Source organism: Lepidochelys kempii, chromosome 2 (genome assembly GCF_965140265.1).
Source record: "Lepidochelys kempii isolate rLepKem1 chromosome 2, rLepKem1.hap2, whole genome shotgun sequence".
Taxonomy (NCBI): Eukaryota; Metazoa; Chordata; order Testudines; family Cheloniidae; genus Lepidochelys; species Lepidochelys kempii.
Window position 1 is genome coordinate 82189804 of NC_133257.1, and position 14553 is coordinate 82204356.

General features: G+C 44.3%; 1 protein-coding gene across 2 annotated transcripts in view; it reads right to left on the minus strand.

The window, feature by feature from the left end:
- The window catches only part of CABLES1 (Cdk5 and Abl enzyme substrate 1), a 110392-nt gene extending 96569 nt beyond the window's left edge, over positions 1-13823 (minus strand). For both annotated transcript variants that reach the window (XM_073331398.1, XM_073331397.1), the window contains exon 1: positions 13073-13823. In XM_073331398.1, the coding sequence (XP_073187499.1) occupies positions 13073-13647 (575 nt within the window). In that variant the 5' untranslated portion in view covers positions 13648-13823. The remainder of the gene's footprint in view (positions 1-13072) is intronic.
- Positions 13824-14553: the final 730 nt, after the last annotated feature.

Genomic DNA, 14553 nt, shown 5'->3' on the forward strand with positions numbered 1-14553 from the left:
ACCATCAAAATGCAATATTAACTTTTAACAATTACAAAAATGACTTTATCATTCTTTATTTAGTGTCTTAACTTGGAACAATACAGGCACCAAGCTTTTCTATTTGGCAGGGTATTCTCAGGCAAGGCCGCAATCCTGCAACGACTTACCTATGTGCTTAATTCTACACAAGGGAGCACTGTGTAACATTAAGAATAAAGGTAAGTCTTCAGGATATAGGCGTTAAGAAACAAACCTTCTTACACCACCCAAGACATGTTTAGGAAAGCCTATTTTTAAAATGCGGAGGGTGAATCTCCAAAGATTTGGAGACTGAGACCCATTCAGATAATCACACAAAGATTAAGATGTTTATCCAAAGTGCAAGTTTATAAAATTAGGTGGCCCAAGTTGTAACAACAGAGGGGTAGAGAAAAATGAAAGTTGCATAGTCTTGACCCATGCTAGTAGTACCTGTTTTACCCTCAGACATGTCTGGTTTTCTTTAACTGCACCTGTTGTATTGCTAACCCTGATCTTGTGGAATCCCCACTCGCTTCAGCGGGAGCTCCATGCAAAGGGCACTTGCAAGACTGGACCAAATTCCACACTTGGATACATCAATGCATATCTATGATTAACTCCACTGACATCAGTGTAACTGAGCATAGCATCTGGCCCACTGTATGTAATGACATGTCTGTCATGGGATCAGTCAGTGTGTGTACAAATGTCAGTATTACAGTTAAATGCAAAGGTGTAATATTAAATTGTGAAATCATGATTTAGTCTCTTAGTCTTTACGCAGGTAAAGTCCCACTGATTTCCAGATGAAGTCAAGGAAGTCAAGACTTGGCTCTGACTTGTTGTTAAAATCTTAGTTTTAAATACTTCATCTCTTCCACTCTGACTTCCTATAGCCAAATTTCTCACTGCTCTGAAAAAAGATCAGATATAATCCAGTTTGAGTATTATTTCCTAGAAACAAGGCACTCACTGGATTATAGAGGATTATTAACTTTTTAGAAAGGGAAAATTGTGAATTTCATATATGAGATATTAGGGTATAGTCTCAACTAGAGTGAGCGAGTCTTAAAAATCACCCTCATCTGTAACTCTCTTGATGTTGTCAGTTTAAGACAACAGTTCTCAAACTGTGGTCCATGGAGAGCTGGCTGGCCCCATGGTACTAGCCACTCTTCATTTCCAGCTGCTTCTACCAATCTCCAGGAGCTTCACTGCAAAGAAGCATCTGGAAACAAGGAGAACCAGCCTAGCTGCTACTAAGAGGAGGACAAAGAGAAACTTCACCAGTGGGAATGGAGGCATCAGACACAAGCTACATATGCAAACCTGTCAGAGCTGCTTCAATTATACCTCCCTTCCCCTGACACCTCTCATACTTTCACACACATACTAACCCTTGATATGATAAGCAATTATATGGGATAGCCACAAACTTTCATAGATTTGAGGCTGCAGGATAAAGGTTTACAGTTACCTGAGAATGTAGGTATACAGTATAAACACAGCTCCTGCCATGTTCCTGCTATTACACTTTTCTCAGCTAACAAATCCACCCGTGAGTAGTTATACCAAATACCAACACTGTTTGATCAACAGTGGTTCTATCAGATTCTTATGTATTCTGAATAGGGCTGTCAATTAATTGCAGTTAACTCATGCGATTAACTCAAAAAATTAATCGTGATTAATTGCCGTTTTAATCACACTGTTAATAGAATACCAATTGAAATTTATTAAATATTTTGGATGTTTTTCTACATTTTCATATATATTGTATTCTGTGTTGTAATTGAAATCAAAGTGTATTTTTTTTATTACAAATATCTGCACTGTAAACATAATAAACGAAAAATAGTATTCTTCAGTTCACCTCATACAACCACTGTAGTGCAACCTCTTTATCGTGAACGTGCAACTTACAAATGTAGAATTCTTTTTTAACATAACTGCACTCAAAAACAAAACAATGTAAATCTTCAGAGCCTACAAGTCCACTCAGTCCCACTTCTTGTTCAGCTAATCAAGTTTGTTTACATTTACAGGAGATAATGCTGCCCTCTTCTTATTTACAATGTCACCAAAAAGTGAGAACAGGCATTTGCATGGCATTTTTGTAGCTGGCATTACAAGATATTTACATGCCAGATATGCTAAATATTCGCATGCCCTTTCATGCTTCAGCCACCATTCCAGAGGACATGCTTCTATGCTGGTGACGCTTGTTAAAAAAAAAATGCGTTAATTAAATTTGTGACACAACTATCCCCCAAGGAGTTCAATGTCCCCTGCTCTGTTTTACCTACATTCTGCCATATATTTCATGTTATAGAAGTCTCAGATGATGACCCAGCACATGTTGTTCATTTTAAGAACACTTTCATTTGCAGATTTGACAAAATGTAAAGAAGGTACAAGTGTGAGATTTCTAAAGATAGCTACAGCACTCGACCCAAGGTTTAAGAATCTGAAGTGCCTTCCAAAATCTGAGAGGGATGAGGTGCGGAACATGCTTTCTGAAGTCTTAAAATGGTAACACTCTGATGCTGAAACTAGACAACCCGAACCACCAAAAAAGAAAAATCAACCTTTTGCTAGTGGCATCTGACTCAGATAATGAAAATGAACATATGTCAGTCCGCACTGCTTTGGATTGTTATCAAGCAGAACCCATCATCAGCATGGACACATGTTCCCTGGAATGGTGGTTGAAGCATGAAGGGACATATGAATCTTTAGCTCATCTGGCATGTAAATATCTTGAAATGTTGGCTATAACAGTGTCATGTGAATGTCTTTCAGATGACATTGTAAACAAGAAGCGGGCAGCATATCTCCCGCAAATGTAAGCCAATTTGTTTGTCTGAGTGATTGGCTGAACAAGAAATAGGACTGAGTGGACTTGTAGGCTCTAAAATTTTTCATTTTATTTTTGAATGCAGTTTTTTGTACATAATTCTACATTTGTAAGTTCAACTTTCATGGTAGAGAGATTTCACTACAGTATTTGTATTAAGTGAACTGAAAAATACTCTATTTTTCTTACAGGGCAAATACTTGTAATCAGTGATGAGCTGGAGCCGGTTCCCACCGGTTCACTAGAGCCGGTTGTTAAATTTAGAAGCCCTTTTAGAACCGGTTGTTCCATGAGGGACAACCGGTTCTGAAAAGGCTTCTAAATTTAACCGGCCAAAAGTAGCGCTCTAGGCGTCGACTCCATGGGTGCTCCAGCCCTGGAGCACCCAAGGGGAAAATTTGGTGGGTGCAGAGCACCCACCGGCAGCTCTCCACCCCAACCCCAGCCCCAGCTCACCTCCGCTCCGCCTCCTCCCCCTCCCCTGAACGCGCTGCCCCGCTCTGCTTCTCCGCGCCCCCCCACTGGCTTCCCACAAATCAGCTGTTTGCGTGGGAAGCCAGGGTGGGCTGAGAAGCAAGCGGCGGCTTCGCACGCAGGCCCAGGGAGGCGGAGGTGAGATGGGGTGGGGCGGGGGGGATGCGAGGAGGGCTGCCTGTGCCGGAGCAGGTAACCGGGGTGGGAGGGGCGCGCAGGGGAACTGCTTCCTGCCCCAGCTCACCTGCGCCACCCTCAGCCTGAGTGGGAAGCTGCTGTCTCCTTCCCAGCCCTCCCAGGCTTCCTGCCGAACAGCTGATTCGCGGGCAGCCAGGCGTGGGGGGCTTGGAGAAGCAGAGCGGGGTGGCGCATTCAGGGGAGGAGGCGGAGCAGAGGTGAGGTGAGCTGGGGCCGGGTGCGGGGCAGGGTGGGGAGCTGCCGGTGGGTGCTCTGCACCCATCAAATTTTCCCCATAAGTGTTCCAGCCCACGGAGTTGGCGCCTAAGGCGCCACTTTTGATGTGATCAGTGTGGGGAGCTGCCGTTCCCCCGACCCTAGGAGCCAGAGGGACCTGCCAGACGCTTCCTGGGAGCTGCCCCAGGTAAGCACCGCCGGGATTCCCCACCTCGCCCCCCAGCAGGTCCCTCTGGCTCTTAGGGGTGGGGTGAGCACCCACTATGGTGACCCACGAGACCCTCCTGCCCGGTTCTGGGAGCAGTCAGGGGACAGGGGAGGGGGTGAATGGGGCAGGGCTCCTAGGGGGGGAGGGGCGTCAAGGAACGCGGGGGGTTGGATGGGGCAGGAGTCCCAGGGGGCGGGGGTGGGCAACAAACCCCTCATGGGGTGAGGAGGGAACCAGTTGTTAAGATTTTGGCAGCTCATCACTGCTTGTAATAAAAAATAAATATAAAGTAAGCACTGTACACTTTGTATTCTGTGTTGTAACTGAAATCAATATATTTGAAAATGTAGAAATCATCCAAAAATATTTAAATAAATGGTATTCTATTATTGTTTAATAGTGCAATTAATCGTGATTAATTTTTTTAATTGCTTGACTGCCCTAATTCTAAATGATCTAGAAATGAATTAATATAAATTCCTGTGATTTTTTTTTAATCTGTAATGGCTAAATAAAGATATCAGTCTGATTTATAATGGCTGCATATACTAGAATCTGTTCTAGTTCCCATACTGACTTGACAATAACTGAGTGTTGTACATTTTTCCTGTCTTTTGTCATTCTTTTGTTTGACAACTGAACCTTACTAAGTGCCCTAATAAAGCTTTGGAATTTGATGGAGTGGAGCCTTTTCTACAGGATGTGGTTATTACCCTTAATTTCCAGTCTTTTATCTTATTAGCATTTGTGAAGCTGATATAGTCCATTACCCTGGCAGTGTATATCAGTTGGGGCATCATAGCTGTTATACTAAAATAAACTTTGCTGCTCATTAGTAGAACAGCACAACTGTTTGATTTGATAGCACTGTTTTGCATAATAAAATGGGAGTGATTTGTCTAACTTTTCCCCTAGCTATCCCCTAATGCACTCCCCATAAATATGGAAGGGAACGGAAGTTACAAAACGTGTATTATGGATGGACTGATTTTTATTTCTCCTAGACTGCTGGATGAAACTGAAATTTATAGACAGCTTTTCAACTGCTATACATCAAAAGAGCATTTCAAGTTTATGTATACATGACTGCTGTAATGAAAAAAATATAGAGCTATGTCTGACTTCAATTGCTGTCTCAGTCATTTTACATACCATTGCTGCCTTCTCATATGCTTCTCTGGCAATGAAAGTCCGCAAAACTAACCTTGGTAGAGAGCAGTTCGACTCTGAAATATTCTTCCATTCTGTAGTTCAGTTGAGGCCAGTACCTAAATGGTGACCATCAACTACTTCAGAGTAGCAGCCGTGTTAGTCTGTATCCACAAAAAGAAAAGGAGTACTTGTGGCACCTTAGAGACTAACAAATTTATTTGAGCATAAGCTTTCGTGCGAATGCATCCGATGAAGTGAGCTGTAGCTCACGAAAGCTTATGCTCAAATAAATTTGTTAGTCTCTCAGGTGCCACAAGTCCTCCTTTTCTTTTTACTTCAGAGGGGTTCTCTAGCAACCATTTATTATGGGGCTCAACTTTCTATATTTAATTGCTCTGGAATTTTCAGAGGTACCATCCCTGTTCCTGGTCTTAGTGTTGTAGCTGCTACAGTGGGATAGGAAGAGTTCCCATGAGTATGGAGACAAGGAAGTGGGGTGACTCCTTCCTGAAAACCCCTGAGGAGTTTGTGGGTTATTGCCTTCAGCACGAAGGTGCAACAAATAATACTTTGCACCTGTATAACACTCTTCATCCCAGAGCCTCAAAGTACTTTACAAATATTGATTTAATCGAACAACTATCCTGTGACATACACAAGTACGATCACCATCTTACAGAGGAGGAAATGGAGGTAAAGGGCCTACGTGTACTCAGCACTACTGAAAATCAGGCTTCACAGAACTTGTCCAAAGACACACAGCAGGTCTATTACAGACCTGGGAACAGAAACCAAATTTCCTGTGTCCAAGTCTATGCCTTAACCCCAAGAGCACTGTTCCTTCAAGACTGAGGAGGAGGCCATTCACCTTGGGGAAATGGAGCCCACTAGAAAATCTACCCTCCCTCAAACGCAGCAGTGTAAGATGTACTAAGGAGTTATGGGATTCCTCAAAGTAGCGTTTCTCAAACTGGGGGTGTCATGGTTCCTTCCCCACTCTGAACTCTAGGGTACAAATGTGGGAACCTGCATGAAAACCCGCTAAGCTTATTTTTACCATCTTAGGTTAAAACTTCCCCAAGGTACAAACTATTTTACCTTTTGCCCTTGGACTTTATTGCTGCCACCACCAAGCATCTAACAAATATATAACCGGGAAAGAGCCCGCTTAGAAACGTCTTTCCCCCCAAAAATCCTCTCCAAACCCTACACCCCCTTTCCTGGAGAAGGTTTGATAAAAATCCTCACCAATTTGCATAGGTGAACACAGACCCAAACCCTTGGATCTTAAGAACAATGAAAAAGCAATCAGGTTCTTAAAAGAAGAATTTTAATTGAAGAAAAAAAGTAAAAGAATCACCTCTGTAAAATCAGGATGGTAAATACCTTACAGGGTAATCAGATTCAAAATACAGAGAATCCCTCTAGGCAAAACCTTAAGTTACAAAAAGACACAAAAACAGGAATATACATTCCCTTCAGCACAGCTTATTTTATCAGCCATTTAAACAAAACAGAATCTAACACATATCTAGCTAGATTACTTACTAAGTTCTAAGACTCCATTCCTTTTCTGTTCCCAGCAAAAGCATCACACAGACAGAGAGGGCCTTTCTTTCTCCCCTCCTCCAGCTTTGAAAGTATCTTGTCTCCTCATTGGTCATTTTGGTCAGGTGCCAGCGAGGTTATCCTAGCTTCTTAACCCTTTACAGGTGAAAGGGTTTTTCCTCGGGCCAGGAGGGATTTAAAGGTGTTTACCCTTCCCTTTATATTTATGACAGGGGGTCAGGACCCCAAAGTGAGTCATGACCCCATTTTAATGGGGTTGCCAGAGCCAGCATTAGACTGAAGCCCGAGCTCCTCCCCACTCGGGGTGGTGGGGCTCAGGCCCCGTCTTCCTCCACTCGGGACGGCGGAGCTAAGGCTCCGGCTCTGGCCCCACTCCCACACAGGGTCATATAGTAATTTTGTTGTCAGAAGGGGGTCACAGTGCAATGAAGTTTGAGAACCGCTGCAAGGTTCAAGTTAACTTAATTCAAACCTTCAAGCAAACATGACAGGTTTGATTCACTGCCAACCCTTTGCAAACTGAACTCCAGGATTCAGCTCCTGAACAGCCCCCTAATGGGTTGTTGCAGCTCTAGCACTCACCCAGGGCTTTTTGTTTTGTTTTGTTTTTTTGGTGAGTATCTAAATTTCTAACGACGTTACCCATCTTTTTTAAGGGACTATTACTTAGTGGAGGCCCAAAATAGGGTCTGTAAATTAAAAATGACCAATGCCATTATTAATAAACACTTTCATGTTTTAAACTGGTTTTGTTTGGTTTTTAAAATATTCCCACTTCATGACTTTGCTACCCAAACGTCCGAGCACTGTGCTAGTTCATGAGAACCTGAGTGTGAAAGTGACTCCTATCGGCATTGTCCAAACTGAGTGAGCTGGAAGATAAACAATATTGGTGAACTTCAAATAATGAAAAGTAAACTAGATTTTTAATGTTAAAAAATAATCCGGATAGCTACTAAAACATGGAAATAAATGTGATTTTTCTTTAGTTGGACAATATACCTTCTTAAAGTAAATTAAATTTCAGGCCAGGAAATTTCAGGCCAGACTACTTGAGTGTCTCTTTAAATGAACAATGCTCAATTACTTGGCATCTGTTCCATTCTGTTCCTTTTCCAGTATCAGCTGTCCAAGAAGTGATTCCTTACTTATTCCTTCTCATTCCTTATGATGAGAAAGGCAAATGTGATGAAAAGTGAAGTGTAAATCCTAAATCTGGTCATTAATGCCAGCAATCCTCAAGAATAACAGAATCTATATGCTAGTCTCTTACAATTTGAGTCCCCCAAAAGGGTTTGGTTTTGCCTTTAACTATGAGAGGGCTCTACTGTCTGGCGCAATTACTCCACTGAAGTTAACACAACAGAGGGCAACATCACCAAACAAGATATCAATGTTTATTTTTCATAAATAACTATGGAGGTAAATGCTCTAGCTGTAAGTGAAAAGCAATCACATTTGTTGTTTCAGGACCAGATTCTACCACCTTTATTCATGTTTCCTCCATAAACAGGCCCAATGGGACTACCAGAAGAGTGAGGTGCTCTTACATGAGTAAGGGTGGCAGTATCTGGCTCTATATCTCAAGTGGTCTACCATTTTTAGCCATCTGTTTAACATATCATTTAAAATAAATAATACCTTAGGCACCAGACAAGTTAATCTGAATTTCAGCATCTATGTGCCAACTTTAAAATCAGGGTTAGAGTTTTTTTCTTGTATACACATAATTATATATCAGCCTCCAAACAGCAAGCAGCTCCATGTTCTTGTATAGTTTGTTTCTTGTGAATAAATGTACAGCAGAAACCCAAACCACATTAATGATAACCTTGTTAAATATAAACTAGTATGCAATTATTGAAACTGCTAACACAAACAAAAAAGGCAGGAAACTCTGATTATATGTTCACAATGGCTTCTGAAAACTAACTGAAAACAAAAACATCATATAGCATGTCTTGTGTGATATTGTAATAGAAAATAATTTCATATTACTGGATAACAAAGTGCATGTCTAAGCATAGAGAACTAGTCTTTCAAATGACAGATCAAACTCAAGTCTGCCACAAGGGGAGTGGGAGAAAGCAAATACAAAGAAATTCTCTGAACACTTTATTTTACTCTCCTCCACTCCTTTCTAATCCCTATACTCTCATCACTGAAAGCTACTGCCTAATGACTCTCCTTCAGGTGAGCTAATGACTGTCTTGGGGCAATTTCAGTGATTTTTTTTTCTCTCCTTGTCATCCTGCTCATAGTGGAAGGCCATATGCAGAGCATTTGGCTCTTTCCTCACCATTAACTGAACAGCAGAAGGTCTCACTTGAACTCTGTGCTTGGGCTTATGTCAGCAGTGTGCATGCATATGATTTATCTGTTATGTAGCTCTCTTGTAAGAGTAGGACCTAGTGGATAATTTGTAAGTAGGGATAGTCTAATGGCTGTTCATTGTGCATAATCTATACTTGAGCCTAAGGCTTATATAAGACCTCTGAAAGGATACCTTATGCACTGTGTGCAAGCTAGAGTAGTCAAATTGGTGCTGCTTTATAATTATATTATCTATTTATCAGATATTTTGAAAGGTGCCATGTGCATTTTATAATGGCAATATATTCAGTGTGGGCCAAGTTCTGCTCCAGATTACATCCATGCAATCTCACTATAGTCAGCATGTAACTGAAGGGAAAACTTGCCACTAAAGAGCACACAAGTGATACAAAGCCCAGGGCCAAATTTACCAGGCATCCCACTTACACCAGAGCTTAATTTAGCCCAAGAAGAAGCAACTGCATGAGAAAACACTTCTAACTTCAAATCTATAAATCTGGGTGCACCACATACACACATGGAGGACTCAGAGAGGGCCAATACCTGATTGGTACCGTATATTGGATGAGCTGTTGTTCAGATCGCTCTCTCTCTCAACTTTCCAATAATCAACTCTGCTATTTGTATGCAGAATAAAGTGAAACCTACAAGGTGCCTCATAACCAGTGCTTTTGCAGCATTAAACACTGAGCTGGTTTATGAAACCCTGATCTGTGGGGATTCCCCCTAGCGTAAGAAATCTTGATTACCTATTAGATTAGATAATGCAGTCTACAAGGCAGATTGAATAAGCGGGTATGCAGCCACGGACAATTTTCATTTGCTATATCTCCAACTTTTCCAAGCAAGCTAATATAAAAAGCTGTATGTATTAGGGAGGGAAATAAAACAACCAAGCAGACACAGAAATGAGAAGGGAAACATTGCAGAACAAGAGGTGTAAGGGGTTGGCAGGAAGATCAGAGGAGTCCAGTTAAGGAGTGACACAGATGAGATCTGAAGAAGTCCCATCCAGATCTCTTCAGCCGGGAGGAAGATGTCCCGTCTATAATATAGGGCCAACATGTGCATGCAATGAAAAATAAGAAGGATCTTTGGGACTCAAGTAAGCCTTTACAGGAGCATTAATACAGCTATTATTCAGTAAGGAGAACAACAAGGGTGAGGAGAAAATCTTCTCTTGAACAGTAACAGAGCACTGCTCAGAACATCTCTTTTTCAAATAAATGGAGGAACTCTTATCAAAGGAGGAACTATAGATGAAGACTAGAACTAGACTGAAGCTTGGGTTCGATAGGGTACATCACCAGCAGCTATTTTATTGGGGGCTTACCTCAGCATCAACATCTGTAAAAGGATCTCAGAAAGCTATGACTACAATTCAGATCAAATCAAGGACAGGGGGTATACAGTATTGAGACAACTTTCATCTGGTAGACCTCCAATTTTTCCACTAAAGCTAAACCTTAAAAGGCTGTTTCTACAGCAGCCTATGGTACTTTTACGATCAATTACCCTTATAAACTGTTGAAGCATGAGAGTCAAAGTCTACTTAGCTAAATTTATGGGAGAAATAGAAAGAAGTGAGCATAACAAATGGGGAATGTAGGAGTGGCAAATTGTGCTGGTCTGGAGAAGCACAGTTTCTGCCTCCAGTTTCTTCCCTACTCCACTGTGACACCTAAGATATTAACAGGTTTCAGAGTAGCAGCCGTGTTAGTCTGTATCCGCAAAAAGAAAAGGAATACTTGTGGCACCTGAGAGACTAACAAATTTATTTGAGCATAAGCTTTCGTGAGCTACAGCTCACTTCATCAGCTGCATTCAGTGGAAAATACAGTGGGGAGATTTATATACACAGAGAACATGAAACAATGGGTGTTACCCTACACACTGTAATGAGAGTGATCAGGTAAGGTGAGCTATTACCAGCAGGAGGGGGGGGGAACCTTTTGTATTGATAATCAACGTGCGCCATTTCCAGCAGTTGACAAGAATGTCTGAGGACAGTGTGAGGGGGGAAGGGGGGATAAACATGGGGAAATAGTTTTACTTTGTGTAATGACCCATCCACTCCCAGTCTTTATTCAAGCCTTAATCTATCCAGTTTGCAAATTAATTCCAATTCAGCAGTCTCTCGTTGGAGTCTGTTTTTGAAGTTATTTTGTTGAAGAGTTGCCACTTTTAGTTCTGTAATCGATTGACCAAAGAGATTGAAGTGTTCTCCGACTGGTTTTTGAATGTTATAATTCTTGACGTCTGATTTGTGCCCATTTATTCTTTTACGTGGAGACTGTTAAGCGAATATTAAGCGAATGAGGATTATTGTGTATCTCTGATACATTTATTCCATAATGCACATATACATTTGTACATGGTTGAGTATTCTTAGTAGATGTCTTTAGAAATATTTAAGCAAGCGAGATTCTTCTCTGTGGGAGAGTTCATTAAAAGGGCAAACTAATAACCAGTGGCACAAGGTGGTAAGACATTCACCATAAGAAAAAGTGGTGTCTGTAGATAAAGGGCCTGCTTAAGGGGTTAGCAAGTCTCTTTTCTTTCATGTATTTTTTGATGTCCAATCATTGTAGTCAATGGAAAGAGGACTCTGGAGCAGGGTCTTTCAATAGTATTTGTGTTAGCAGTCTGTCTAGAAAGCATTCAGAATGATAGGTTCAGTCCATTGCATTTACACAAATGAGAAAACAAGGGGGTAAGACTTTGGATTTATTTATAAGAAAACCAATGTTGCACTAAGTATAAAAAAAGGATATCTGGCAAGAATATACATATGAGTTTAAACCTGAACCATTTAGGGTGAAACTTTGAAAAACTTGCCTGCTAATTTACCAGTGAATGTATTAATCAGCATGACACAGCTAAATCCACAGTACACATATATAAATATCCACATTCATATAATAAAATAATTATTTGTTCTCTCCATGGTGCCTCCAGCTCATGGGACATAAATTGCCACAACTACAAGAAGTTTACCTATTCTATTGTGGTACTGCAGTTTACACCAGTATAACTGTCATTATCCCTCATCTTACTGGGTTCCAGACACTGTCAAATGACAATATTTTAACTGTTGAGCATCTGCTCAATGTGCATGCTAAAAGAAAATGCTTCAACTCTGAAAATGTTCATGGAGGTTAAAGGAATGATGTGTGCTTAAACTGAGAATGGCACAGAACTGTCATGTATGGCTCATTTATTCAACAGGGTTACTACAACGCTGCAATTTTTAATCTTTCTATTAGGTAAACAGAATGCTTACACTAGACAGGGAGGAGGGAAACCTCACCGATCAATATTTCAAAATCCAGATCTGTGTCTGAACCCTACAAACTAACACTGCTACTCAGGTCAGCTTGTTAAAAATGCCAGATTAATGTTAACAACAGACAAATGCCCGCTACCCATTAATGGAAAAAGGAGAGGCAATAACTTAGCAGCCAGGCCTTTTCTCGTGTCACCGACCCAATGACACCCTAGCGATTAACACAGTCTATCAACAGCTAAGGTGCCACAAGTCCTCCTTTTCTTTTTGCGAATACAGACTAACACGGCTGTTACTCTGAAACCTATTTTTAACCCTGTATCTGATCTGCTCTCTAACCTGGCCGCTGCACAGATGTTCACATGCCAGGAAACGTGCATTGACAGGTCTCCTGAGCACGGGGCACCAGCCCCTGAAACAAGCGTTAACTGCACATATCTTAATCGGTAGCACACGGAACTTCAGCGGGGAAGGGGGCGTTGTATAAACAATACGATCTCGGCCCAGCTGAAACCAGAACTAATGGGTTTGCCAAGGTGACCTGGACTAAGTTCAAAAGCCCGCAGCGCCCCGCCCGCGGAGGTTGGGTGCTGCTCACCCTGGCCGGAGTTAGCTCCGGGTCCGGGTCCCCGTCCCCTCTGGCACCTTTAGGGGTCGGTGTCGCCTGCCCGCGTGCAAGTGTCACCCACCGGCCCGCGCGGTGCCCTGTGCACGCCGCCCCCGGGGACTCGCGCACGGCGCAGGGAGGCGAGGGGCGTGCACGGGGCTCGCTTACCGGGACCTCTGCAGCTCCAAGGCGCCGGGGCCGCCCTGCTCCAGGCAGCAGTAGCCCTGCGGGATGGGTCTGGAGAAGGAGACGGGCAGGATTCCCTGAGTGAAGGAGTTGAGGCGGCCCCTGCTGCCGCCGGCCCCCCCGGAGGGGGTCCCCGAGCCCAGGAAGGCGGCCGCCGGCACCTGCACGCTGGCGAAGGCATCCTCCTCCTCTTCCTCCGGCGGCTCCCCAGCCGCTCCCGGGGGGCTCGAGAGCCGGCCGCTGCCGCAGTGGCCCCCCGGCTGCTGCGGAGCCGCTGCCGCGGCGGGGGGCTGGAAGGCGCCCAGGCTGTGCCGAGCCCTGGCGCTGCCGGCGGCCGCCTTGGCGGCGCCCCCGCTCGGCTCTGCCCCGCTCTCCTCGTGCGGCAGCGGCGGCCGGCCGTCCAGCGAGATGTTGGTGAGGAAGGAGAGCGCTGCCTGCCTGCGCCGGGGGTCCATGCGCGGCGGCGCCTGCTGCTGCTTCCTCAAGCCGGGCTCCCGCGGCGGCTGCTGCAACGTGCTGCTCGCGCTGCCAGGGCTGCTGGTGGCCGCCGCCGCCATTGTCCGGGTCTCGCTCCTTCCCCGCTCCTCCCGCTCCCCCAGGCAGTCACCGCGGCGAGGCGGCGGCTCTCGGGCAGGCTGCGGAGGAGAAGGGTTAGCAGGCAGGGCGAGGGAGCGGTGGCTTGCCTGGCATGCTGCCTTCCCTCCCTCCCCCTGGCTGTGTGTGCATGGATGGCTCGCTGCCTACTTATCGCGGCCCCCCCTACCCCCCCAGCCTTGCCTGGCTCCCTGCCTCTCTCCCCCTCCCCTCGGGCAGTGTTAGCAGTCGTTATAGGTGCACTCGCCCTGCCATAACACAGCAATCACGTGTGGGGGATAGCGAGCTGGGAAGAAAACAAAAGCCCCAGCCAGCAGCTGGAGGAGGAGGAGGCTGGGTCTAAGTCAGCTCCCTCCTTTCAACCCTTCTGTTTTTTTCCTCCTCCTTGTGTCTGTGCGCTGGGGGGAGGCAGCGGCGGAAGGTGGAGTCTGGGTGTAGTACCCACCACATGGTCCTGAGGTGGTTACATAAGCCCATTCAGGCTCCCAGAGTGTAACCCTGCGGCTCCACTGCCAGGCCGTGGCTCCCGAAGAAGGAGCGTGGTCTGCAGAGATGGCTGGTGGACTAGGAATTCCAGAGCCCTCAGTCCCACTTTAGCCAGCGACTCGCTGGGTGGTCTGGAGCTAGTCACTTAATCCTTGTGCATTTCGTTTCCACCCTGTAAACCCTGTCTATAGCACATTCCTCCCAAAGAATTTAAAGGACTTCACCAACATCTGTCTAAGGCATCCCTGTGGTCTCTGTGATTATCTCACAGTCTTCAATGTAGTTATCCACACAACACACCCCAGAAGGTAGAGGAATGCTATTAACTAGGGCTGTCAAACGCAACACACAATAAACACAATCATGAGATTAAAAAAATTAGC